The sequence below is a fragment of the Eublepharis macularius genome, chromosome 4 (assembly GCF_028583425.1).
Source record: "Eublepharis macularius isolate TG4126 chromosome 4, MPM_Emac_v1.0, whole genome shotgun sequence".
Lineage (NCBI taxonomy): Eukaryota > Metazoa > Chordata > Lepidosauria > Squamata > Eublepharidae > Eublepharis > Eublepharis macularius.
This window is the reverse complement of record NC_072793.1, coordinates 24,403,801-24,428,113: the sequence shown is the minus strand read 5'-3', so window position 1 is coordinate 24,428,113 and position 24,313 is coordinate 24,403,801. Positions and strand designations below refer to the sequence as shown.

At 43.4% G+C, this 24,313-nt stretch overlaps 1 protein-coding gene across 3 annotated transcripts in view; it reads left to right on the top strand.

Moving 5' to 3' along the window:
- RPTOR (regulatory associated protein of MTOR complex 1) overlaps positions 1-24,313 on the top strand; it is a 525,720-nt gene that overhangs the window by 310,350 nt on the left and 191,057 nt on the right. For all 3 annotated transcript variants that reach the window (XM_054976818.1, XM_054976816.1, XM_054976815.1), the window contains exon 10: positions 2,432-2,507. In XM_054976818.1, coding sequence (XP_054832793.1) covers positions 2,432-2,507 — 76 coding nt within the window. The remainder of the gene's footprint in view (positions 1-2,431; positions 2,508-24,313) is intronic.

The window sequence follows — 24,313 nt, the reverse complement described above, 5'->3', positions numbered from 1 at the left end:
ATCACCTGAATGTATCAGAACCAGGGGCCATATTTCTGGATCTTATTATGGTTCTCTCTTTTCCAGCCACCAATGGCCCTGTCCACCTTATATTCAACGGACAGGTGTTCCATATCCATTCCCTTACCTAACCTATAGGGACTTTCATTCTGATGTGACGTAGACATAGGCAACAGGTGACACTCAGTTCTGGACAAGTGGAACCATGCATCTCCAGCCAGGGAACCATCAGAGCTAGCTCCTGATACTTCAGTTCTGATGGAAAGCACAGCATTTGGAACCACAAATCCACTCTGGTTCTGAATTAGAAGTGGACCTCGCATTGGAACCATCACCCAGTGACTCTTTTGATGATCCAGTTGAATAATTCCCAAGTAAGGATCATCACTTATACAGATCTTTGGAAATTGAAATCTCCATGTTACCACCTAAGTCAGAAGACCCTGTCATGGGCATCATGAGTATATCACATACAGGGCCAATTGCCTATGTCATCTAAGGGCAAGTGGCAAGTAATCCCCAACAGAAGCAAGACTCCACCCTCAACCTTTTAGAACTCAGAACCACCCATTCAGTGTACCAATCCTTTCAGACTACAGTCTAAGGGAAGTCAGTACGAATAGAAATGGACAATACCAAAGCAATGTTTTATTTAAGCAAAGAGGGGCACAGGGTCTCTAGCCCTGTGCAGAGAAGCTGTGATGCAGTGGGACTGGGGCATACATCACAAGGTGTCTATGAGGGCCATTCACATTCCAGAGAAACGAAACTGCATTGCATATTCACGCAGTTGCACTCATTTGCTACCTCACAAATGGTCTCAGCAAGAACGGTTTCCAAAATTGGGGGCACTTAAATGTGATTCACCTCATTTAAAAATATATGACTCAAAGGTGGTCCTCCACCGTTGCTTATCCTTTCTGCCCAAGGTAGTTTCTAAGTTTCATTTGGCCCAGAACATCACATTTCCAGTTGCTTTTCCCTAAGCACGATAAGAAAAGAGCACTCCAAATGTTAGAAGGGCCTTGTTGGTTTATATGAACAGACCACAATCCTTTAAAAAAAGATGTCAACTTGTTTATTAATCATTTCAATATCAAAAAGAGGCTCTGAGTCTCTTCTCAGTTGCTGTCATGCTCGGAGGTTTCAGCCATATGATTATGTTATCAGTTAACTAAAAAGGAGTGCCCCCTTAGTGCCCAGACACAGTCAACTAGGCTGCAGGCTTCCTCTGCAGCATTCCAAGCTGGTTTCTCCATCAACACCATCTGCAGAGCCGCTACATGATGTCACCTTTGACTTTCATCATGCTCTATGCCATAGATGCCGATGCTACAAAGGAGGCAGCTATGGAGAAAGCAGTATTACAGTCTGCTTTCTCCTTACACTATTGAGAGCATCACACCCACCATCCTGCTGTGGGCAATTTATTTATTTATTTATTTATTTTATTTCAATTTTCTATTACGCCCTCCCTGTGAGCGGGCTCAGGGTGGATAACAACATATTAAAATATAAAATACAATAAAAACAACATATTAAAATATAATAAAATCCATACACATTTAAAACAGGATGGTGGACAGCCTTCACAGGGAGGGTTAAGATTTTATACACCCCTTTTTTATATGCCTGGCAGAACAAGTCTGTCTTGCAGGCCCAGCAGAAGGATAGTAAATCCTGCTGGGCCCTGATTTCAGCAGAAAGAGCATTCCACCAGGTGGGAGCCAGGACCAAAAAGGCCCTGGCTCCAGTCGAGGCTCGGCGGGCCTCCATGGGGCCAGGGACCACCAACAGCTGTTTGTCCCCTGATCAGAGTGTCCTCGGGGGAATATATAGGGAGAGACGGTCCCGTAGATACGCTGGTCCCAGTCTGTACACTAGTCACCCATGTGGAACTGCACTGTGATCAAGAAGTTAAAAAATATAATCGCACTTTTCTGTAACTGATGTTCATTGAATGGTGACCAGTACAGTCCTACAGCCCTCCCTCCTGCCCCACTGCAAGCTTTTCGAAATCTGTCTTTTCTCATCCTCTTTTCATCTCTGGCAGCAACAGTGAGAGAATTGAGGGACAGGTGCTCCCCCTCTCCATCAGCACACTGAAAAGTAGGGGCATGCATCCCAAAAAGATTCACGTTTCCCTCTTCGGGTTTACCTCAAGTAAAAGATGCTCCTGATAAAGCATACAGGATTTTTGCATGTGCTGGATATATAACGTTTGTTCTAATGGTATTGCTGGGAATGCTGTGGTGCAAACAGTACTGCCATGCTAAAGTAAAATTTCTTGCTGGCCTCCTATATGATTTGCATAAAGCAATGAGCTACAGCAGTTAAAGTAAGCTATTCTCATACCACAGTGACTTGGATACATTTTCGCACAACTTGTTGTATTAAACTTGTCATGTTCACATTTTGCCTCTTTCCCCAGGCAAGCTTGGGACCTTGCTGTGGATATCTGTCTGTCTCAATTGCCCACCATTATAGAGGAAGGAACTGCTTTTCGGGTAAGTTACTTGTGTGTGTGGGGGGGGGTGTTGCTTGAAACGTATAGAGACCAATCTATAGGGACCAGCTCGCATTCCAGATTTCTACAGACTTCATTTTCATATTCATTTTTGTCTTTTTGAACCAGAAGATGTAACCCAACAAACACACATAGTTCTTGTTCATGTAAGCGACTAACTGTCTGTTTCTTCTAAAGGCCACATTTGAGTGGAATAGTCCCAGCAAGAGAGCTAGGTTGCTGAAGGCAGTTCTTATGTAAGGCCGGTTATGTTACAAAGTCCTTTTGTCCACCATGTGGACTTTCAATCAGATGAGCACTGGAGTTCAGACCTCCATTCCCAGGCATGCACAAGCCTGATTTGGACTGGGACTGCTGTGCTTTGTGACATGGTCTCTTAAGCCTTCCTCCTTCCTATATAATGTAACAACATGAAATGGCCTGGGAGAGCTGCTGTTTGCTCTACTGGGCAAACGTACATGTACTAATGGATACATACAAAGATGTCATAACATGTGAATCACTACGAAGTGTGCAGATAGGTGGGTGCTGCATCCTGCCTTCTTGGTCAAGAACCAAGGACTAGTCGCACATTGGAGAAAAACATGAGTACGTAGATAGATACTTCAGCACTTTGGACAGATCACAGTGAGTCCATATACTCTCTCATAACGTGGCTGCTTTTTCTAGCCTCTGTCCCTTTCCCCAATAGGAGTCTTAGAGCTAAGCTACAAGTGACAAATGACACTTGCCTGGCAAGTGAACAGACTCACATGTATTCCTCCCTGTTCACTTGCCATTCACTTGCTCTCCACTTGATCAAGTGGAGAGCAAGTGAATGACTAGTGAACAGGGAGGAACACACGTTGAGTCTGTTCACTTGCCTGGCAAGTGTCATTTGTCACTTGTAGCTTGGCTCTTAAAGGGGTAGGCCTAGTGCTCCAGTTGTCTTTCTGTCAGTTTTGTGTGTGTGTTGCCTCAGTGAGTGGAACCAGGGGATTTCAAGGCTCATGGGGCTCTGGTTCAAGGGGCTCTTGACTGTAGGGTTTGGGCTTGCCCTCAGGGCATGGGCCTAGTGTCTTTGCAGCCTGTGCTTCCCAGTGCCTCTCCTTCTGTTTTGGTGTCTAATTTGCTGCATAGCTTTTGAGTAGTATAGAGGTGGTTCTGATTTACACCTTCTCCTGTTTTGAATCTTAAGAATGAGAAAACTATCGCACATTAAATTGCACAGTTTACTGTTGATTGCTGTTCCAGTAGTAGTTGGTAACACTGTCCAATTTGGCTTTCATTGTAAGAGATCATAACAGCCCCCCCCCACACACACACACACAGTTAGTGCTCTTATTCTGACCCCTCAGTACTTGCATGGCTAAGTAGTGTATGAACTTCCTCTGGGTGTCGTTGATTCAAACTGAAATTTAGAGTAGATTGAAGAAATTACTGATATCAAGTATTATTTGCCCACAGTGGAAAAATCCTGCAATTTGACCTGTCATCATTTTGAAGTCACATTTTGTTGCTGAGACCTAATAAGCATACTTAGCTTCCACCAACAGAAAACAACCAATACAATTGGTGTGGGGGGGGGCAGACTAAGCAATTTGGGCACAAAGAGATGGCAAACTATCTCTGTTGGCCACTTGCCTTGAAAATCCCAGCAGGGGTCACTATAAGTCAGCTGTGACTTTACAGCACTTTACACACACAAAGTGCTAAGTATGCATACAAACCCATATAGCCATGGCATGTTCGTATTGCCAAGAATCAAATGTGAAATGTTTTATTTAATTCATACTACTTTTAAAAATGAAAGAAAAATGTGTTATTAATTCAGGCTGAATTCACTTCATAGGCTATTTCTTTTCCATTTTATGGACAGAACCATTTAACTTACGGCTCTTTTATAGGCTCATTAGCCTACTTGGTGAAGATGCTCCAATAGATTCTGGCCTGAACTCCGTAATAGAAGTTTGAGAAAATAAAACACAGGGTTTCTATCTAAAGCTGTTTTTGACTGCATAACCAGTTGTTTTCTAATCTGTGAAGAAAGAGGGAAAGGATTACACATACTCCATCGTTTCTTGAGTCTAAACTGTCACTCCAAAAGCACTTTTAGTGGCCATTGGTGTTTTTTAAAATACATAGTTTGCTGTCTTAAGGTTAGACTTAGACATGATGGTGTCCGATTGGTATGTTTAAAACTGGACCTTCCCCTGTCACAAAAAAACAAGAAGGGAAGCCAATTTTAATTGCAAAAGAGGAAGGTGGGTGAGGTGTTCAAAACCTTTTCTCTGGCCACTGCTTCCTTCTCAGTAGCCCCTCTCCCCACACACTTTTCTCCTTGCTGAGCTTGATTCCAGTGTAGCTGGTTGGTTGAGCAGAGAACAAGGAGAGAGGCAGATTGTGGAGATACTGGCTATGGGCAGCAGGAAGATATTTTCTGGATGACTCTGATCAGGCCTGATTCAGACGTAGAACAACTAGAAGCTACCTGGAGCAACCCGTAATGGAAATAACCAATGAATGGGATAATATATGCTGGCAAACCCCGTGGGCGGGGCTCTTTGCATTTCTTTCGTCTTGCAAGCAACTTTACAGCTTCGTATCTTCATCCTGAAATTTCTTTGGAGTGCCTGCGTGCACCTATTTGAATGAATTGTAGTTATATATTCTTGGACGTTGTTTCTACCGTTTTGGACAGAAATATGTTGTATGGCTTCCAAATATTGATTAGCCTCTTATCTTCATATTGAACTTTCCCTTGAGTGCCTGCGTGCACCTATTAGAATGAATTGTATTTATATATCTTTGGATGTTATTTCCACCGTTCTGGACAGAATTGTATTATATCGAATGGTTTTCAAACATTGACTTTGTAAGATTGATTACTGTGTATTCCTTGTTATGGATTTGAGCACTTTTTGCACTAGTTGCACTTTATAAAGTTATTTCCGTTGGTTATTTCCATTACTGGTTACTCCGGGTAGCTTCTAGTTGTTCTTGTCTGTCATTACTGGAGGAGCCCTCTTTGTATTTCTGATTCAGATGTAGGCGTGCACTTAAGAAGCCCTAAGTGTCTAGTTAGCTTTCCTATATCAGGTCATTTAATCCCTGGCAAAAGTTACACCTCAGTGTTTTTGGTTTATTATGGGTATAGTACACAAGCAGTACTATTAGAGAATCTTTGCTTCCGTTTTATCATTTTATTAGATAGCTATTTGTATTGTTAATGGTGACTAACTCTAAAGAAAATAATGCCATCCGTTATTGCAACGTATATAATTAAAGGAGAGCAATTACACAAGTCCATAAGAATATCCTCCCCAAAGATAAGCAGGTCACAAGAAAGGAGCCAGTTCTAAACAGAAGCTCTCAATCAGTTCTGCTTTCCATATTTATAGATTTTTAAAATCACCCCCAAACAATAGTTAGCTGTCTGACTTGATAAGTATACATGTTCTGGCTAACTAATTATGTAGCACCATACAAAGATATCTGTACTTAAGCATCTTCTTAAAATATATAAAAACTGTTAGTTCATTCTTGCTACTTTTTATTTTAACCAAGTGTATTTTAAAATACTGATTACAAGTTTCTCAAACATGTATGTCTGCCAGCTCTCAACCAATACACGCCATCTTTGAACTCTGTCTTCACCTCTGTAAAGACGGGCATTCGCCATTCTCAGATGCTTCTTGCACTTGGGCTTCAACATATATTATTCCTTGATCTGGGTTCGACTGTTTCTACTCTTAAAAAAGACCGTGTTGTTGTGTTACTCCTTTGTTTCCTGCCCCTCTCCAAGGCTATTCTTTTCTGGGTCACTAAACTCCCTTTTTGGCATGAGAGGTGATGCCAGTTCTGTTTCTGATGTGCAGTAACATCCTCCGTGATTTTTTCGGTCAAGACCAGCAACTGTGCCCCTAAATTACTGGCCATATGCATGATAACCCGGCTTCCCTCTTTCTTTATGGTTTGGGCGCATTTTGGTTTCAAGACACAAATCTGCTGTAGTCATGTTTTCTTTGGCTCTCGGTCCAGTATTTTTGTTTAATGGTATCCCTAACAATTGATAAATTTACCGCAATGTATTTTGTGGCTGATTTACCAATTGATAAATTTGATTCTTGGCTAATGACAAATTGCTACTACATCCATCCTTTCCCATTTATTCAAAACATTAGTCTATGTCAAGGTCTTGCCGTGAATACTCCTTTCTTGCTGTGGCTTCCTGCCATTTATTTTGACTGTGTCGTGCTTCAGTGCTGGGAATGATTTGTATATTGTAGTTTACAAATTACAGTATACAAATCATTTCCAGAAATGTATTTTGTAAACCAGTATGTCTCAGTATTTAGTGTGTCAGAGTAGGAGCTGGTGAGACCCAGGTCTGAATTCCAGCTCTGCTGTGGAAACTTGCAGAGTATTATTTATTTCATTTATACCCTATATACCCCACCCTTCTCGCCAATGACAACCCAAAGTGCCTTAAATCATTCTTCTCTCCTCAGCTGTATCTTCATAACAACCCTGAGAGGTAGGGTAGTCTGAGAATGTATGACTGACCCAAAGGCATCCAGTAAACTTCCATGGAAGATTGGGGTTCAAAATCGGGTCCCCCTGAGCCCGGTCTGACACTCTGGCCAGTCACCCTCTCACTGCCTAATTACTTCACTGGGTTATTGCAGTGAGAATATAATGAAAGAGGGTGAAACCAATGTTACTTATTATTTTTTTATTTTATTTTATTGGATTTCTATTCTGCCCTCCCGGCGAGGGTGGATCACATCATTCAAAACACAATAAACATAATTACACACAATTATCCATAAAAAAATCAATTAAACACAATGCAATTATACTGTTTTGGGTCCCCATTGAGTTTAAATGGATTTTAAATATCTGAAACAAAATAAGTTGCATTTCTCTAAATGCATATCCACATTTAAGGCAGCAGATGCAAAACTTTTTATGATAAGCTTCCCTACTTCCATGTATGGCGTGACACTGTGGCCTGGATTTTTGCGCACAGAATTCTTATACTTAGCCATAGTATTACTTATCTGACCCTCTCAGTGATTTGTAAGTCATTGTTTGTATTAATTTATAATTGTAGAGGAATGTTCCTTAGATTATTTTGTTACTCGGCGATTTCCAGAGGCTTTCAATATGTGTAACATTTCTGTGGTAATTTCATTTACATAGTTTTATTTATTTATTTATATTCCACCTTTCTCCTATTGGAGTTGAGAACTGTAAACCAGAAAAGGCAGATTAAGGTTACTTTGATCAATAACTATGTTATTATAGAATGTTCCTCGTAGGTACCCTTTGATACCCTAGGCCAGCAATGGCGAACCTATGGCACACGTGCCACAGTCAGCATGCAGAGCCCTCTCTGTGGGCATGCGAGCAGGGGCTCATTTGGAGGTGTGGGTTTTGGCCCCGCCCATGTGATTCCTTTTCCCAGGGCTCATTTGGAGCCAGAATGCACAGGAACAGCATTCCAGTAGAGCTGAAGAGAGGTCACGTGGGCTTTGGCCCTGCCCACGTGATTCCTTTTCCTCCGAGCGCAAGCCGAGTGGTGCTGGGCTTCAAAGGAACAGTAAGCTGCTTGGATTCCTTCTGCTCTGCTCCTTTACTTTCATTTGTGATGGCGGGGGGAGAGAGAAAATGAGTGAATGAATGCAAGCCGAGTGGTGCTGAGCTCCAAAGGAACGCAAGCTGCTTGCATTCATTCTGCTCTGCTCCTTTACTTTCATTTGTGAGGTGGGGGAGAGAGAAGATGAGTGAATGAGTGCAAGCCGAGTGGTGCTGAGCTCCAAAGGAACGCAAGCTGCTTGCATTCATTCTGCTCTGCTCCTTTACTTTCATTTGTGAGGTGGGGGGGAGAGAGAGAAAATGAGTGAATGAGTGCAAGCCGAGTGGTGCTGAGCTCCAAAGGAACGCAAGCTGCTTGCATTCATTCTGCTCTGCTCCTTTACTTTCATTTGTGACAGGGAGGGGGAGCTCTTTTAAGACAAAATATGTTAATTAGTTCGGACAACTGTATGAGTTGTTTCTAAACTAAAACCTCAGTATTCAGGTTTAATTGCAGTGCTGGCACTTTGAAACAAGTTGGTTTAGTGTTGCAGTTTGGGCACTCGGGCTCAAAAAGGTTCGCCATCACTGCCCTAGGCTGTTACAGCCCTCCTAGGTATTGTCAGGTTTCCAAGGCCGAAATAACCCTTGAACTAAACATCTATTGATGTAATACCCCAGCCAAGTTGGGTTGGACCCAGTCAATTATCATAACCCTAATTAATCCTGATTTCACATAATTTTAATTAGCATATTTTTCTCACGTGACACGAGTTCTTCAGAATGCATGTAAAGAGCTACTTCCTTCAAAGAGCTACTTCCTTCAAAGTGTCTCTCAGTTAAAAACTCTCACCTGATACACATACATGTCCACACAGAGAAAGATTTTGGCATGAATATTATATAAACAAACAGTTCTGTGTGGGCAGTTCAAATGTGTTACAACTGCATGTGAGGACTCTACTATATGAATATCTACATCTGACCTGGACAATTCTGAGCATCAAGTTGCAATTGTACCCTGACGTTTGCTAGCGGTGCATAAAGCTCCAGCGCTTCTCAGCCTGTAAACTCTGCCATAGAGTTTAAAAGGAGGAGGAGGGGAAAGGGGGAGTCAGCCCTTAAGAGGAATGCCTTGCCAAATCTCTAGCACAGAGATAATGTGTTGCTAAGATGAGCTCTGGTGGAAACATCTCAGTCACTGCTGGCTGCCCTTTGCCTTTGTCCGAAGCTTCTGTTTTCTCCTGCAGCGACAGGGAAAAGCTGAAGGCTGTGCTTTGTGAGGTGGGCAAAGGTAAGAGACTTTCCCCCCAAGAATGTAAGGAGGGCTAAAAAAAACACCTGGCCCAGAGGGGAAGCAACAAATCTGTCAGTCGTGAAGCCAACTTCCAGTGGGAGTGGAATCAATCAGAGCACAAATAATAAATTAGATTGTGAGTAGTTTTCTATTCAGGCTCAGTGCACTAATTATATACTCAGGGTTATGATCCAGATTTACTAAATCACTGGAGGCTCCTGTTTGAAATCTAATTCCCCCCACACATCCATAGAACTTTATGTGTGAATTGAACAGAGAATAATTATTGGGTATTTTCTTCCTTTATTTTGGTTCTAGTTCCATAGCAATTAAGCAGTAGTGGTTTAGCTTAAATAAAAAAAGTTTGAGTCTGCACAAACTTATGCTGCAATGCATGTCTTTTGGGTGGTGTAGGATTCTTGGTTTTATTGACACACGTTTAACATGGCCATGCTACTGGAACCCGTTAATTTAGGCCCCGTTTGTTTACATTCAGCTGAATCAAATGGTGGGGGGTTTTGTTACGCCGAACAGTCAGTGTGCGTGGTGCTTTACAAGAAAGACAGTCCCTGGAGCTTACAATCTAAAATTGGAGAAAAGGAAGATGACAAATAGAGGGCAGAGAAGATGGAGAGGAGGGAACAAATGGGGGAAAATAATATATATTCTGATATGTACGTTGGCTTAGTTCCTGTAGGGGAGGGGAACTAATGAGCTCTGAGAAAGTTTTCAGGTTTTTCCTGGATGGTGCCCCTTCAGGAAATTACCTTCATATGCACAAAACATTTTGTTCTCTATCTGAAAGATGACGAAGAAGCAACTCTTAGGTTGCCAGATGTCCAGTTTTGATCTAGATAGTCTGGTATTTGTGCTTGCCGTCCAGAAAAAAAATTGAGGAAAAAAAATGAACATACAAATCCCAGCTATTTTCTAATTAAGAGATTGCCACCGCGGAGGGCAATCTAAACTCCCCTCTGTCTGAAGATCAGGGGGCGAGGCCACCAGCCATGTGACTATTTTCATCAAGGGTGATATAAACTTTAAAAAACTCCCCCCTTCAGCTGACCCAAAGTGACATCGTTGGTGCGGTCCTGGGAGCGTGCATGCACTTTGCACATGCGGTACCAGGGGTACCACTTCCCGCCAGGAGTTGCCCCCTGTGCTGGCAACCCACTGAGTTCCACCAGCTCTTTTTCCAGAAAAAAAGCCCTGCCTATAACTGTCAGCTCCCCTATGGTGACATTCCTGGCTGCTCACATGATGGTAGTAGGAGGTTTCGCTTTTCCAAAATCAGGGCAGCAGTTCGCAAAATCACTTCAGAGGGCCTTTTCACCCTGGAGAACTGGTCTTGTTTTCCCTTTGCCTTCTTCCCTCCCTCAGCAATCCAAGCAACAAGTGTGGGTTGGAGGTGGAGGTCACTTTGGCAGATGCAGTCTCAATTCTATAAATATTTATTTACTTCATTTATACCTCAGTTTTCTCCACGGTGGGAACCCAAAGCGGCTTACGATATTCTCTCCGAATTCGTTTTATCCTCATAATAACCCTGTAAGGTTGGTTAAAATCAGTGAGTTGGGTGTTAGTTTGTTTGGATTTTGACTGAAAATGTTTTCCATCTATTATTGTAAGCTGTCTTGAACCATGAGGAAAGTTGGGGTAAAAATAAGTCAGTAAGATTTAATAAATAAGTAAGTAAAGGAGGTGTGGGAGGTATCTTTGGCTTTTCCCCAGGGCCCCAGAATGACTAAACCGCCCCTGTTGGTGGGGGAATCTGCCTGCCAGCAGGGGTGGCACTTCATGGGCTGGCTTGCCAAGTCATGTGATCCGTGCAAGGTTGACAGATTTTATCATGTGCATCCAGTATTTTGGTGAACCCATCTGGCAACCCTAGCAACTCTGCAACCTTATTCAGGAAAGCATTCCAGAGCCTGAGGCCAACTGCATTGAAAGCCCTGCTCTTCACAATTGCTGTTCTTACCTTTTAGACTGCTGAATTTAAAGACGCCAACTGGAGTGGAGAAAAATGTCCTTTTAACAGAGGCTTAACGTGGCATAGAGGTTAATAATATCATCAGACAAATAATGTCCCATTAATCTTCTATTAAAGAGAGAGGACATTTTTCTCCAAGCCAGTTAGTAACCCTCTTTAATAACTTGGAGGCCTCATTAAATTTGCTTAGTATAACAGAGGGGAAAATGTATTTGGTAGGGATGTGAATGGGCTCCTTAAGTTTGGGGCTGGCTCCTAGGTTCAAAGAAAATTTGTCAAGGCCTGATCTACACATTTGTCAAGGCCTGATCAATTTACAGAGCTCCTCTCTGCGTTAAATGGAATGGCTACTTCAGACAGTATTACAGTGGGCACATTCCCATCCAAAGGAAGAGCTGATGTATTTGTCAACTAGCAAGCATGGTGAGAATTATGATTTCTCTTCTGCAGAAAATGTGATAGGAAGGTCAAGGTGGCAGCGTGTTGCATTTGTTTCTGGCCACCTTAGCGGGTAGGAGTGTGCTGTTTATTACATCATTAAATTTTGCTATTTCCAGATCATTTTAAAGTAACAATAGAAGCTAGTCTTTAAGGAGAGCTGAACAGAGTAGCATTTTTCAAAGAACAGCAGGTAAAGAATGTACTTGAAAGAAAAACTTCAGTAAATGTCTGCAGAATGCTTCAGCAAGGAGAATATGTAAGACATGTGGCCTTTGACTATATAGGGTCAGGAAGCATAAATACGAGCCCGCGCAATAAAGCAGTTGTTCAGAGAGATTTGGAAAGCAGGTGACTCAGTCATAGAAATACACCACGAAGACAGTCTGAGCTGTGAACCCTGTCTGATGGAATAAAGGTAGGTGTGAAGAAGGCCAGGCAGAAGTAGATTACTGTAGAAGAAAGGCCTTTCTGATGCAGAAGTGATTAAAATGGTCTTATAGTCTGTACTGCAGTGTCTAGAGCTTTAGCTTATATCCACAGGAAAGGTAGCAGTATATGTAAGGTCAGTCTCTTCTTGGTGGCTGTTGCAGCACTGTGCATCTAGCTATATAATACTGACTGGATGGGAGCCCAGTTGAAATTTATTAGTCTTTTAAAAAACTGCAGTTGAGTCTGCTGGCCGTGACAGCAACAGTCTATGGCTTTAAGATGAGCACATTCAGTACAAATGATTAAAATCTTGACACTAATGACCAAAGGGGTGGGGGAGAGAAATGTGTAATCTACTGCTGTGTGTTTTGACTTTCTTAAAAGACTCCCCAGTACAACTTAATACTTGCCTCATTTTATTCCTGCTATTTGTGGCTGTAAATAAGCAGCAATCTACTGATAGCAATATAACAAAGTCTCTCCCTTACCACTTCTGAAATCAACTGTGGATCTTTGTCTGTTTGCTTGAACATGTTTGCCAAACAGTATTTATTTAACTTTGATTTGTAAAAGCTGGTTTCGGGATTTGTCAGTAGCAAGAGTTTACGTGAGCTTTGGCTCGCCTAAATGTGCGACAAAGAATATCGCTAGGCATTAAAGAGTAAGTGTATTTACCTTTAGTTGATTTGTGGATGTCTGAATCTTTTACCTTCAAACTCAAGCAACACAAAATTGATTTATAATAAAAAGTTCATTTTCTGATTAATGTACTTAGTCTGTTTCTTCCACAGGTTTAGGCAACAGCTTTGCTCTGATTACCATTTATAAAAATTTATTGATGAAATCACAGTATTATTCCAAGGTAGTTAACCTGTAATAAGTACTATCCACTGATTCTTCTGATTCATATTGCTTGTGCAATATGAATTTCTTAAAAGACTCCCCACCCCAATACAACTTAATACTTGCCTCATTTTATTCCTGCTATTTGTAGCTGTAAATAAGCAGCAATCTACAAATAGCAGGAATAAAATGAGGCAAGTATTAAGTTGTATTGGGGTGGGGAGTCTTTTAAGAAATTCATATTGATAGAAATGTAACAAAGTCTTTCCCTTACCACTTCTGAAAACAACTGTGGATTTCTCACATTGCTGTCTTTCCAACATATTAGCCCCTGCAAAGTGTATGTCAAAAATATGTTGTTTAGAAAGAAACACCCAGATTTCAGCAATATCAATAAAGAAATGAGTTTTTCCTCCTATGTTTGTGCATTGTTTGGTTTATAAACTTGACATAGGTAGTTTTGTATAGGATCTCATCTTTTTTCCTTTTACTTCCCTTGAGAGATTGGTGAACAATTTTTTTTAAAAAAAGAATCTCAACATATAATTGTGTATTTAATTCATTTTTATCTTTTGTCTTTTCTGTTTGTCTTTTTGCAATGTCAGTCAAGAAAAGAATCCTCCATTTCATGAAATCATTGCTTTTGCTGGCCTCTAGCTGGTAGTCCGCTTCTGCTTTACACTTCCATCCTAAATCACTACCTCTGCTGTAAAACTCAGAGGGTTACAGTGAAATCCTCACCATGGCAGAGTCAGCCAGATAGAGAATATCACACTGATCAGCATGGCTCAATGGAAAGGTCGTGGGATAGCAAGCCTGGTGCTCGTGGTGCAAATACTAGCAAGGCAGGAGGAGAGGCAGGCTAAAGCCCTAGGTCTGACTTCCTCTGTCTGCAAACAACAAAAAGGAGAGTGAGCTGGCCTTGCCAATGAGGCGGCCCAGAGATCCAGCGGTTTGGCTGGCATGTTGCTCCACAATTCCCCCCACCACATTCTCACATCCACTGTGCCCCCCGCCATGCACTACTCATCAGCCTGGTATATCAGACGCCAGCAATGCTGTGAGAGAGTGGTTGACCTCCTTAGAGCCCCCCTCCCCAGTGCAGACACAAATGGATAACACTTCCTGTAGTGTGCCTGAGGGGGAAGAAGTGGGGGGGGGAGTGAAGTGTGGCCTCTGCCTCCAAGGAGCCTCTGCTCTGTTTTGCCGTAGAACAAAATGTAGGGCCAGAGGCACCAGGAGCATCTTCCTAGGCCACCCCATCTTTACCAGCCCAGAGCCAGAGACTATCCTCTGAGACTATGGGAAAGTGAAAGATGGAGGAGGGGTTTGGCTCCGGGAGCAGAGTGGAGCTACTGTCATCCACAGGCAAGCAATAATAATAATAACAAAAACAACATTCGATTTATATACCGCCCTTCAGGATGACTTAACACCCGCTCAGAGCGGTTTACAAAGTATGTCATTATTATCCCCACAACAAAACATCCTGTGAGGTGGGTGGGGCTGAGAGAGCTCCTAGAAGCTGTGACTGACCCAAGGTCACCCAGCTGTCTTCAAGTGGAGGAGTGAGGAATCAAACCCAGTTCTCCAGATTAGAGTTCCACGCTCTTAACCTCTACACCAAACTGGGTACAAGCAAACAGACAGGGTGAGTGTTGTTGTACAACACAGACTTTATTGAACTGCCACATGTGAAGAGGATTTCTGGGCACGGGTTTCCAACTCTCGTCACCTGGGGTGGCGAATGCACAGGTGCATGCTGCTCCTAGGAGCCTTTTGGATGAAGAAGGAACCAGCCCTTATGCTACTTTTGCATGAGGGAAGCAAACTAGAAGATACTAGGGACTGTGACAGCCACTCACCCATGTCTTCCGTTTGGATTTCCGCCTGCCTGAGGAAAAACAGATACATGTAGCACTAGTGAGGCCAGGTCTGCTGTACCTCAGGATAGTCCCCAGCCTCAAGGCAGGGGGAGACATCTTTGAGGCAGAGACAATGAGCATCCAAAGGCTCTTACCCGTCCAGCTAGAAAGTACTCTTCAGTGGCATGAGCTTACTTTGCTCCTGTTGCTTGGAGCTCTGGTCATGTGTAAAAACAAGTGTGAGGGTTGCTTGGCTAAGGGAGTACAGAGAGCCAGTGGCCAGGCACCACGATCCACGGCTGTGCTCTGAGCTCTGCCCGGAGGAGGGGGGAGGGCAGCTGAGGGAGTCTGCACACAGCCCTGGCATAGGTTGCAAGCATCCCTCCCCACCTTCCCAAGGCAGCTCTGTTGAGGTCAGCTGCCTGGACAGCTGCCTTGTTGTCAGTCTTGGGCCTTGGCGCCTCAAGGGCACCATGCCTCATGCCTCAACTGCAGAGGCCAGCATTTGAGGGGTTGTCGCCGGCCCATGTGCAAGGGGAACTAGAGAGGCTGGTGTGGACAAGCGAGCTAGGGCAGCCGGCTCCTCAGCTCCATCTCACAACAGTAGGAGCTTTTGGAACATCTCTGGACTATGTGTGCACAGTTCCAATGTATGCCTGCAAAGAACAACACTCAGTGGGCATCAGTTATTAGATAAGTGCAACCATGTTTTCTTCTGGCTTATGTTTCAAAATAGTATTATACTTTTAAAGAAGGGAGTCTTAAGATAGGAGTCATGCGTTCTGGCATTGCTACTATTACCACTAGCAGTCTCTGTTACTTGCGGAGGAAATGAACCAAACTCTTACGTCTAGGGAGTTTGACATGGTTCCTGGTAACTGCATCAAGGTGTCCAGTCCTTAAGCCTGAGACCTCTGCTTCCAGGAGACTGTCTTGCTATGTGCCTCCCTCCCCCGAGCCTTGTTGACAGGATAACATTGGGGAAGAGTGGCAGTAGAGGACATCACACAAATAAGGTTGGGGACAGGGAGGCCTCTGGAATACTATTATGCTATTGATTACCTGTTAGGTTTGTGACAAGGCCTTATCTCAATGAGTTAATTCAGTTCCTATTCCAAGTAAAGACCAAATCAACCTGTTTGAAGCAGGCCATCTGAGAAGCCTGTCACTATTCAGTGGAAGCTTGTAGTTCTGAGATACTCTTTTATGATCTGTGAGGGTTACTATTAGAGGCGTGCAGCTAGAAAATTTTCATCATGGTTTCATATACAGGGTTGTTGAGTGAAATATTTACTGTGGTTGAGTAGTTTTCCTTTGCGGCATTGCCAGGTTGGGGTCAAAATTCATCAATGTTTTTCCATTCTCATGGTTTTCATTGCTGTTCTTTTCAATGGGGAAGGGGAGGGGGACCAATTGGAGGCTCTGGGGCAGCTGTTTTTGCACTTAATGTCCCCAAAGTCTCACAGAACAGTCCTCCCTCTAATCAAATGAACCACTAAGTTTCAAGCAGATTGAACAAAGGGGGGCAATTTCACAGACCCCCAAAGTAGCTCGCTCTCTGTGCAGCTGCACTGAGTCCTCTTTACTCATTCCTAAAAGGGCTGCCAAGCAGCAGCAGCCAGCCAGCACAAGAGTTTCAACCAGGTACCAGCATTAAAAAAACAAAGCCCCGTCTGCATTCATTTCATTCCCCTACTTCAATGATCAACAATAAAAAAATTACCTTTCCACTGAAAACACTGTATTTGTCTTCCTTCCTTATTTGTTATTTATTTCCTTTCAGAAAGTGTGGAAGGCTTCCATTGCAGCCCCCCTCCCAGCCATCTTTGCATGCTCATTATTCCCGATCAGGGACTTCCATGGGGCTGGAATCGTTTTTCAACCAAACATCACCAAAATTCCAGCAGTGTCTTCTGCCTGTCCTTCAAAGAGTCCCCAAGTTTCAAGCAAATTGGGCAAAATGTTCCAATTCTACAGGCCCCTGAGCAAGCACTTCCCCCCACCATTAGACTTTTTCTATTTTCACAAGAAAAGAAACTCTCCAGCCACAAGGAGGGTGGTTAGGAGAATGGCAGCTCTCTTTGGGATTGGCTGGGAGTGCACTTTGCTCCTCCCTTACAACAATCTGATTGGAAGGAAGAAATTCAGCAGAGATTCAGAGTGTAATGTGAGCTCATGCTTCATTGCTGGGAAATAGAGATGGGCACGAACCAAAATATGAACCAAAATTAAGCATGAACCAGGCCGGTTCATGGTTCATGAACCAGTGGTTTGTCAGATCCCATTTTGGACGAACCACCACAAACTTTAGGCTGGTTCATTTGATTCATTTTTTTAGTTCGTCACTGCAGACAGCCTGGTGCCAATCAATCAGTTTCCTAGGCAACAGGAGATGGACTTCCTGCAGACCTTCTGCTGGCCCGGAAGTGATGATTTTCTGACCTGGATGTGACGTTTTCACAAACCAAACGAACCGGTCCGCGAACCAGGGGCAGGTTCATGGAAGTTTGTGGTTCGTGGTTCATGAAATTTGATGAACCATGAACCACATGGTTCAGTTTTTCCCCGGTTCATGCCCATCTCTACTGGGAAACACTGAAACTCGGGGAAAAACTAGGGATTTTGTGAGGGAGAGGTTTCATGTCTACTAAGCAGCCAGGACTAGTGTTTCCATTCCAGAGATTCACAAGCAAGTCTCAGAAACAGCTATTTTTGTGATTTTTACAGCTTGTGATTTTCATTACGCGCAGCCCTAGTTACTGTGTGTGTTATTTTTCTTGCGATTTTCCCTCTCTGAGTTCTAGAAACTGCTGTTCACAATGGCCTCTTATAGTCCACATTCAGTTTGTACTGAAATTGCTAGAGAGGATTTGCTTGTTATAGAAAATCCTACCAATCTGACATTTTTTGTTAAAGAATTTAGTTTTAGGCAGGACATCTGTGTTAAAATGTCAGTGAATGGACAAGGCTGTTCTTATTTTGATCCATTGGTACTGGAATTGAATACAAGAAAATCAGTTATGATAAAGATGTTTTCATATCTAAATTTTATCATCTTTTTAAATCAAATTTGCTTTATGTATTTAGAGGGAAATGGTGAATGTACTATACATGCCTGGTCTATTCATACATACAAATAAGATGCCAAAATAGATTGTACCATGCCAGATTACCCTAGGGATGCCATTCTTGAGTGCTCCCTCATGTAAAAGCAGGAACCTGTCTGTAAATTAAAATACAAAGATTTCAAAACACCTGACCTCAGGTGCAGTGGCAGTTCTAGACTAGCTCATTACCTTCTGTGTCTTTTTTTTTACTTTTATGGAGTAGGAGAACATTAAATAATGTCACTGTTACATGCAATCCACACATACAGCCATTCCATCCTTTCATTCAACTTCATTTTTATACAAGGTCAGTGCCATGATCCAGAGGAACACATAGTCCTTCCATTCTTGGAATAAGTTTTAATTTAATTTGATTTTAATTTTACTCCTTTATATCCCACTTTTCTCCCCTGTGGGGACTCAAAGCGGCTGACATCATTCTTCTATCCTCCATTTTCCACTCACAACAACAACCCTGTGAGATAGGGTAGGCTAAGAGTATGTGGCTGGTCCAAGGTCACCCAGCAAGCTTCCATGGCAGAGCAGGAACTTGAACCTGGGTCACCTAGATCCTGGTCCATCACTCTAACAGCGATTCCACATTGGATCTTAAGAAGCCTTGACAGAATTCTGAATGTTCCCCTGGGTTTACAAAGCACTGTGGAATTCAGGTCTGGGAGATTTCTTTAAGGGAAAATAAAGAAATGTGCTGTCTCTTTCCATCATTTTATACATTTCAAGCATCACATGCCCAAACTGCTTTATTTAACTCAGGAGACTTTAAAAAGCTATTATGACTTTATATGGTGGCAGCATTTGAAAGGCAAACTGGGAAGGAAATGGAAACAGTTAGGGTATGAATAAATTGATTTATTTGTGACTAGACGTGAGCACGAACTGAAAAAAACAAACCCAAACATGGTGTTCGTTGTTTGTTGCCATCCACAAACAACGAACATTGATGAACTTGACTTGTTCATGAACATGTTTGTTGTTCGTGGGGGCCAGCAGGCTCTCCTCCAGCCATCAAGATCCCTACCACACCACTCCCAGAAACCCTACGTGAGCAGGCAGCGGGAAATGTACCAATAATAAATAATAGCTTGGTCCCAGAGCCTGGCAGCAGCCCTGGAGCCTGAAGTTGTAGCTCCCTACCACACCACTCCCAGAAACCTTACCTGAGCAGGCAGCAGGAAAGGTACCAGTAATAAATAATAGCTTGGCCCAGAGCCTGGCAGCAGCCTTGGAACTTGAAGAGGTAGATCCCTATCCCACCTCACACAAAGAAAATTCAAGCTCCAATGCACTCTCCTCATCTCTCTCTCAAAATGCCAACAGCAACTGTCTCTCCCTCACTGTCTGCAAAACCAGAGCTGGGAGCCCCCCCGCCCCCCTGCTCTTTGCTTCCTTGTAACAAATTTGGAGCTGCACACTTGGAAGGAAGACCTGCCTATCAAGCTAAATGGGCTTAGATTGGGGTTTCCAGGGCAACAGCAGGAGTTCAGACAGAGTTCAGGCAGTCCCTGCCTCCGGTTGCCAAGGGAATTGATTGCAGATGCCAGATTGTCTGGCTTGACGAACAGCAACGAACAAGGCTTGCAATGACCACCTGTTTGTTTAGAATGGGGCCTCACAAACAGCTTGTTCGTGAACAGCTGATTGGGCTGTTCGTGGCTTTTTTAGTCCATATTGCTGTTCATGCCCATCTCTCTTTGTGACTAAAAATTATTTGAATTAAACTTTCCAATAGCCTTTAGATGCTCTTGAAAGGCTGTAAATGTAGGAATATGCTCACAAAGCCCATTCCCTACAAAAATGAGGGCACAGACATCTGCCCTTGGTAACAGATGGTCTTATGATTACAGTGGAAAAGACGTTCCATTGCTGAGAGAGAAGAATGTTTTCTGGGCTTCTTGAGGCAATTAACAATATCTGTTCATGACCGATTGATCAGTGTTTCATGCCCAAACCCCATGCAATGCTTGCAGCTGAGCTAAGCAATTTCATAGTCATGGTTGTCACAAACAAAGCATGCATCCACACCTCATCGGATACTGTGCTCTTGTAGCACTCTAGCAATCGTTTGCAACTAGATTGCCTTGTTCACACATGGAAATCCAATAACAAATGTGTAATAATTGTGCAATATTGAAGAATGTGTGGGTGCAGTGCTGGTCTGAACTATGACCGTCACATGGAATAAGGCATGAAAAACACTACGTGGCTTCTGCAATGGGGCTCACTATACAGACTTCCCACACATGAAACATTTATAGACCCCTGCTAGCTATTACCAAGAATGCCTGTCTGTGGTGTGGAATGGAGACCTAATGGAGACAATGGGATGGAGACGTTCCACCTAATGGATGTGACATTGATGGCTAGCCAGTGTGCATGTAAATAGCTACCCCCCTTGAAGGTGTTTCAGCCGGCCTCCACCTGGCAGACTTTGATATGCAAACCAGTTCTAACTCTCCAGGTAAAGTATAACCATTTGGAACAGCACGAAGAACCATATGAGCTGATTTATGTCTGTTCAGCCTACCTCCTAAGCAGTTCTATATTGCACTGTACGAGTGCTTTTTCTTATGAAACTCAATTTGTAAATGTTTGATTTGGGAGAAGTCCCCTGTGTTTTTGGATACCGTGCTTTGTACAAATGTGATTAATTTTCAGAGCCTGTTGCTCATTCCAGTCATGTGCATATTAATCTCAATTTTGTTCAGCAACTTTAAAAGGGATTGAGCTGTACATTCATCAACTCTCAACAATTAAAATAGCTAAAGCTCTGTGAGATGCAGAAAATGGAGGTGCCGTTTGGCTAGATCTTCATGAGCATTTCCATTACTTCTCTATCTGAACTGCCTAAGAATGCCAATTTCCCACGTTCGTAAGGCTGTGTTTCGGAACATCTTTCCTAATAAGGCATCAGAACACTCTTCCAGACCTCCAAGAGGCCTGGTCTTTTTGAAGGGCAACTCTCTCCAGCGCTACAAATCACAAATGCAGTGCGAAAAGAAACCTGATTGTGCGATGATGATTATTGTCTGTCTGGGAGCACTGTCATAGATGCAGAGGAGTTAGCCGTGTTAGTCTGTGGTAGCAAAATCAAAAAGCGTCCAGTAGCACCTTTAAGACTAACCAATTTTATTGTAGCATAAGCTTTCGAGAATCAAGTTCTCTTCGTCAGATGCATGGTACAGAAACTGGTCAAATATAGAAGAGGAGGGGGGAGGAGAGAGAAGATGCAATTGGGGGGGGGAGAGGGAGGATGCAACCAAAACATTCCTTTGCTAGTAAATGTAAACATCTCCTTTTGGTGTGGGGGTCAGTTGGCTTGTGTGAGGCTTCAAAGGAGTTTGCCGTGTTAGTTTGTAGCAGTAAAACAGCTAGACCATCCAATTCCAATGCAGTATAAGCCTTCGATACATGAACGGCACTGTGCCATTCGTGGATTGTCGCTTTAAAGAATGCCCAGTTTGGGCTCAAGAGGAGAAGAACAGTGCTTTGTGTATTGCATGCATCGTATGAGCATATACACACAGATTTCAAGAAACACGTGCAAGAATTGGGAGGCGGAGTACATATAGTGGACTTGATACTTCCCTAATATGTACTCAGTGGAATGTACTCAGTGGGCCCAGGTCTCAAGCCAGTGCCTACTTGTGAGGAGTTTCCCTCTCCTTCTGCATTCCACTGCTCCCCAAAACACATAAAGGATCCATTTTCATCACCACCAGTAGGTTGAAACTTAGGTATATGTTTGTCTAGCAACAGCAATCCAAACACTCTTTTTCTGTCTCTTGAGGCTTTTCTTAAAGCATAGAGGAGACCTTGGAAATCTCACTTATTAGAGTAATTGAGATCCAGGCAGATGTCTCCATGCCTTCTCTTTGTATTCTGGTAAGCATAAACCCAGTAAGGCTTTTTTTTTTAGTATAACGGACCACCATAACATCAATTTCAGAAAAAGAAAAATTTAACTTGATTTGTATAAGCCAACACTAATTTTTTAAAAAAGCATCTGGAACAAAAATTGACTAACAACATCCGAGCAAAGGAGAATCAAATGAATAACACATGCATGCTCTCACCCTAGGTCTAACCTGCCCCGCCCCCATACACACCTTGATGGTTCAGTAGGAGGCATGCAGAATAATCATAAAGATTCCAGATTTCTGTTCAAACTCGGTGCATGACTTTCTCTATCATTTATTGGTCTCCTTCCTCAAGGTCTGACTCACATCTACCAAAAGAATTCTTAGACCCTTGTTCTCTTCTATTTCCTGAGTAAGGACTAGAGATGGGCACGATCCGCATTATGATAAAAAAAAACCCCACGATAATGGTGATCACGCGATTGGGACCCGGCGGACCATGCTCGGCCACAGCCAACGATCCAGCAATCGGGAGGAGGGGGGCTTGATCGGGGCAATCGTGCTCGGATCGGGGAACCAGACACTCAGGCGCCAGCAATCTATTCCCCTGGCAACGGAGCCAGGGGAATGCCTGAGCTGTGTTTGCCCTCCTTCTGTCACCCTGGAAACCCGAATGGAAGCCCAGCTTTTCTTGATCAGCGGGGCTTCCTTCCAACCACGGAGCAGCAACGCAGTCACCAGTTGGGAGAAGACAGCCAGGGGAGGGAGGGGGAAGGGGGTGTTCTGTAGCCATGGGCACTCCAGTCTCATCCCTGCAAACCCTGATAGGCAGCTCTGATGGCCAAACACAGGCCAGATCCCCCGCCCCCTGAGGGGAGGCGGCTCGTCACTGTCTCCCTAGGCCTGGCAGCCACCGCCAACACCCACCTTCCCACATAGCTGGGAATAGCAGCGTGCCCCGCTTTGGCCTCCACGATCCACAGATCAGGAACAGGAGATGATCGGTGTGGATCGTTTATTGGGGATCGTCGCCGGCACTGATCCACGATCAGCTAGATCGTTAATTTATTTTGGATCGTGCTCATCTCTAGTAAGGACAGAGATTTCTCTATATAGCCTATCCATCTCCTCTCATCCTACTAACTGGGACGTTACCAGTCAGCTTCCAGGTGATTCCCCGCAGTCTCCCTTGTTTATGTGCCGCTCCGCATACCTCACTAAGAATCTTTTATTCTTCCAGCAAATTCTGTTATATGAATTGGCATCCTGCTACCTTGGAAGACTAGATAGAATAAGTTTTTCTGCAACCTTTGTCTATCTGTAGATATAGTTGTCGATTAGCTTCTGAGCCATTTGCAGAGTGCAAATTCAATGTTTACCTTACACTGTTATAAATTTTTACCCAGCTATCTGAAGTGGTGTCATGTCACCACACCTCTTTCCTGCTTTGGTCAACCAAATGCCCCTGGAAGCTTATCCTCCATAAATTTGTCTAATCCTTTTTATTAAGTGCCAAGGTACAAAGTTGATCGAGCAGGATAAAATAGTCCAAATTGGGCTGCAGGTCAGAGAGGACCAGAGGGAAGCAACCAGCAGTAACAATGTCAGACCAGGCAAGAAATCAGGATATATCGGGGCGGACTAAGGTTTAGCAGAAATTTAGTTGGAGTCAGAATCTTTGGATCAGTCTGAAATGAAGGTAAATTGAATACTGGCAAGGATCAAGTTCTAAGAACCAACAGTGGTATTAGACTCTTTACAGTATATATAGTCAACATTAAGCTTTCTTATACTGAATCAGACCGTTGGTCCATCAAGGTTAGTATTGTTGACTTAAACTGGCAGCGATTCTGCAGGATCTCAGAGCCAAGCTGCAAGTGATGCCTGACACAGGTTGGACACTTGTCAGCTTCCCTCAAGTTTTGATGGGAAATGTAGGCATCCGTCTTGCAGCTTGGCTGCTGTCCAATGTTTTCAACCATCACTTGTCCAACATTCTGCCAAGCAGCCAACATTTCCCATCAAAACTTGAGGGACGCTGACAAGTGTCCAACCTTTGTCAGGCATCACTTGTAGCTTGGCTCTCAGACTGAAGTCTTTCTTATCATCTACTGCCTGGTCTTTGTAACTAGAGATTCCAGCAGTTGAACCTGGGACTTTCTGCAAGCATGCCGAGGCTCTTCCACTGAGAAACAGCCCCTCCCCAACTACCAAAAAGTTACTTAGACTGTGAGGAGCCAATATGGAGGTATCTCCAGAACATGCAGCCGATCTCAATAGCTCTCAGTGGACTCTCCAATCAATATATTGTTCCCTGTTGGCAGTCTTGAGGGTGTTGGCAGTCTTGTAGCCCATGGCGCCTAACACCATGTCAGAT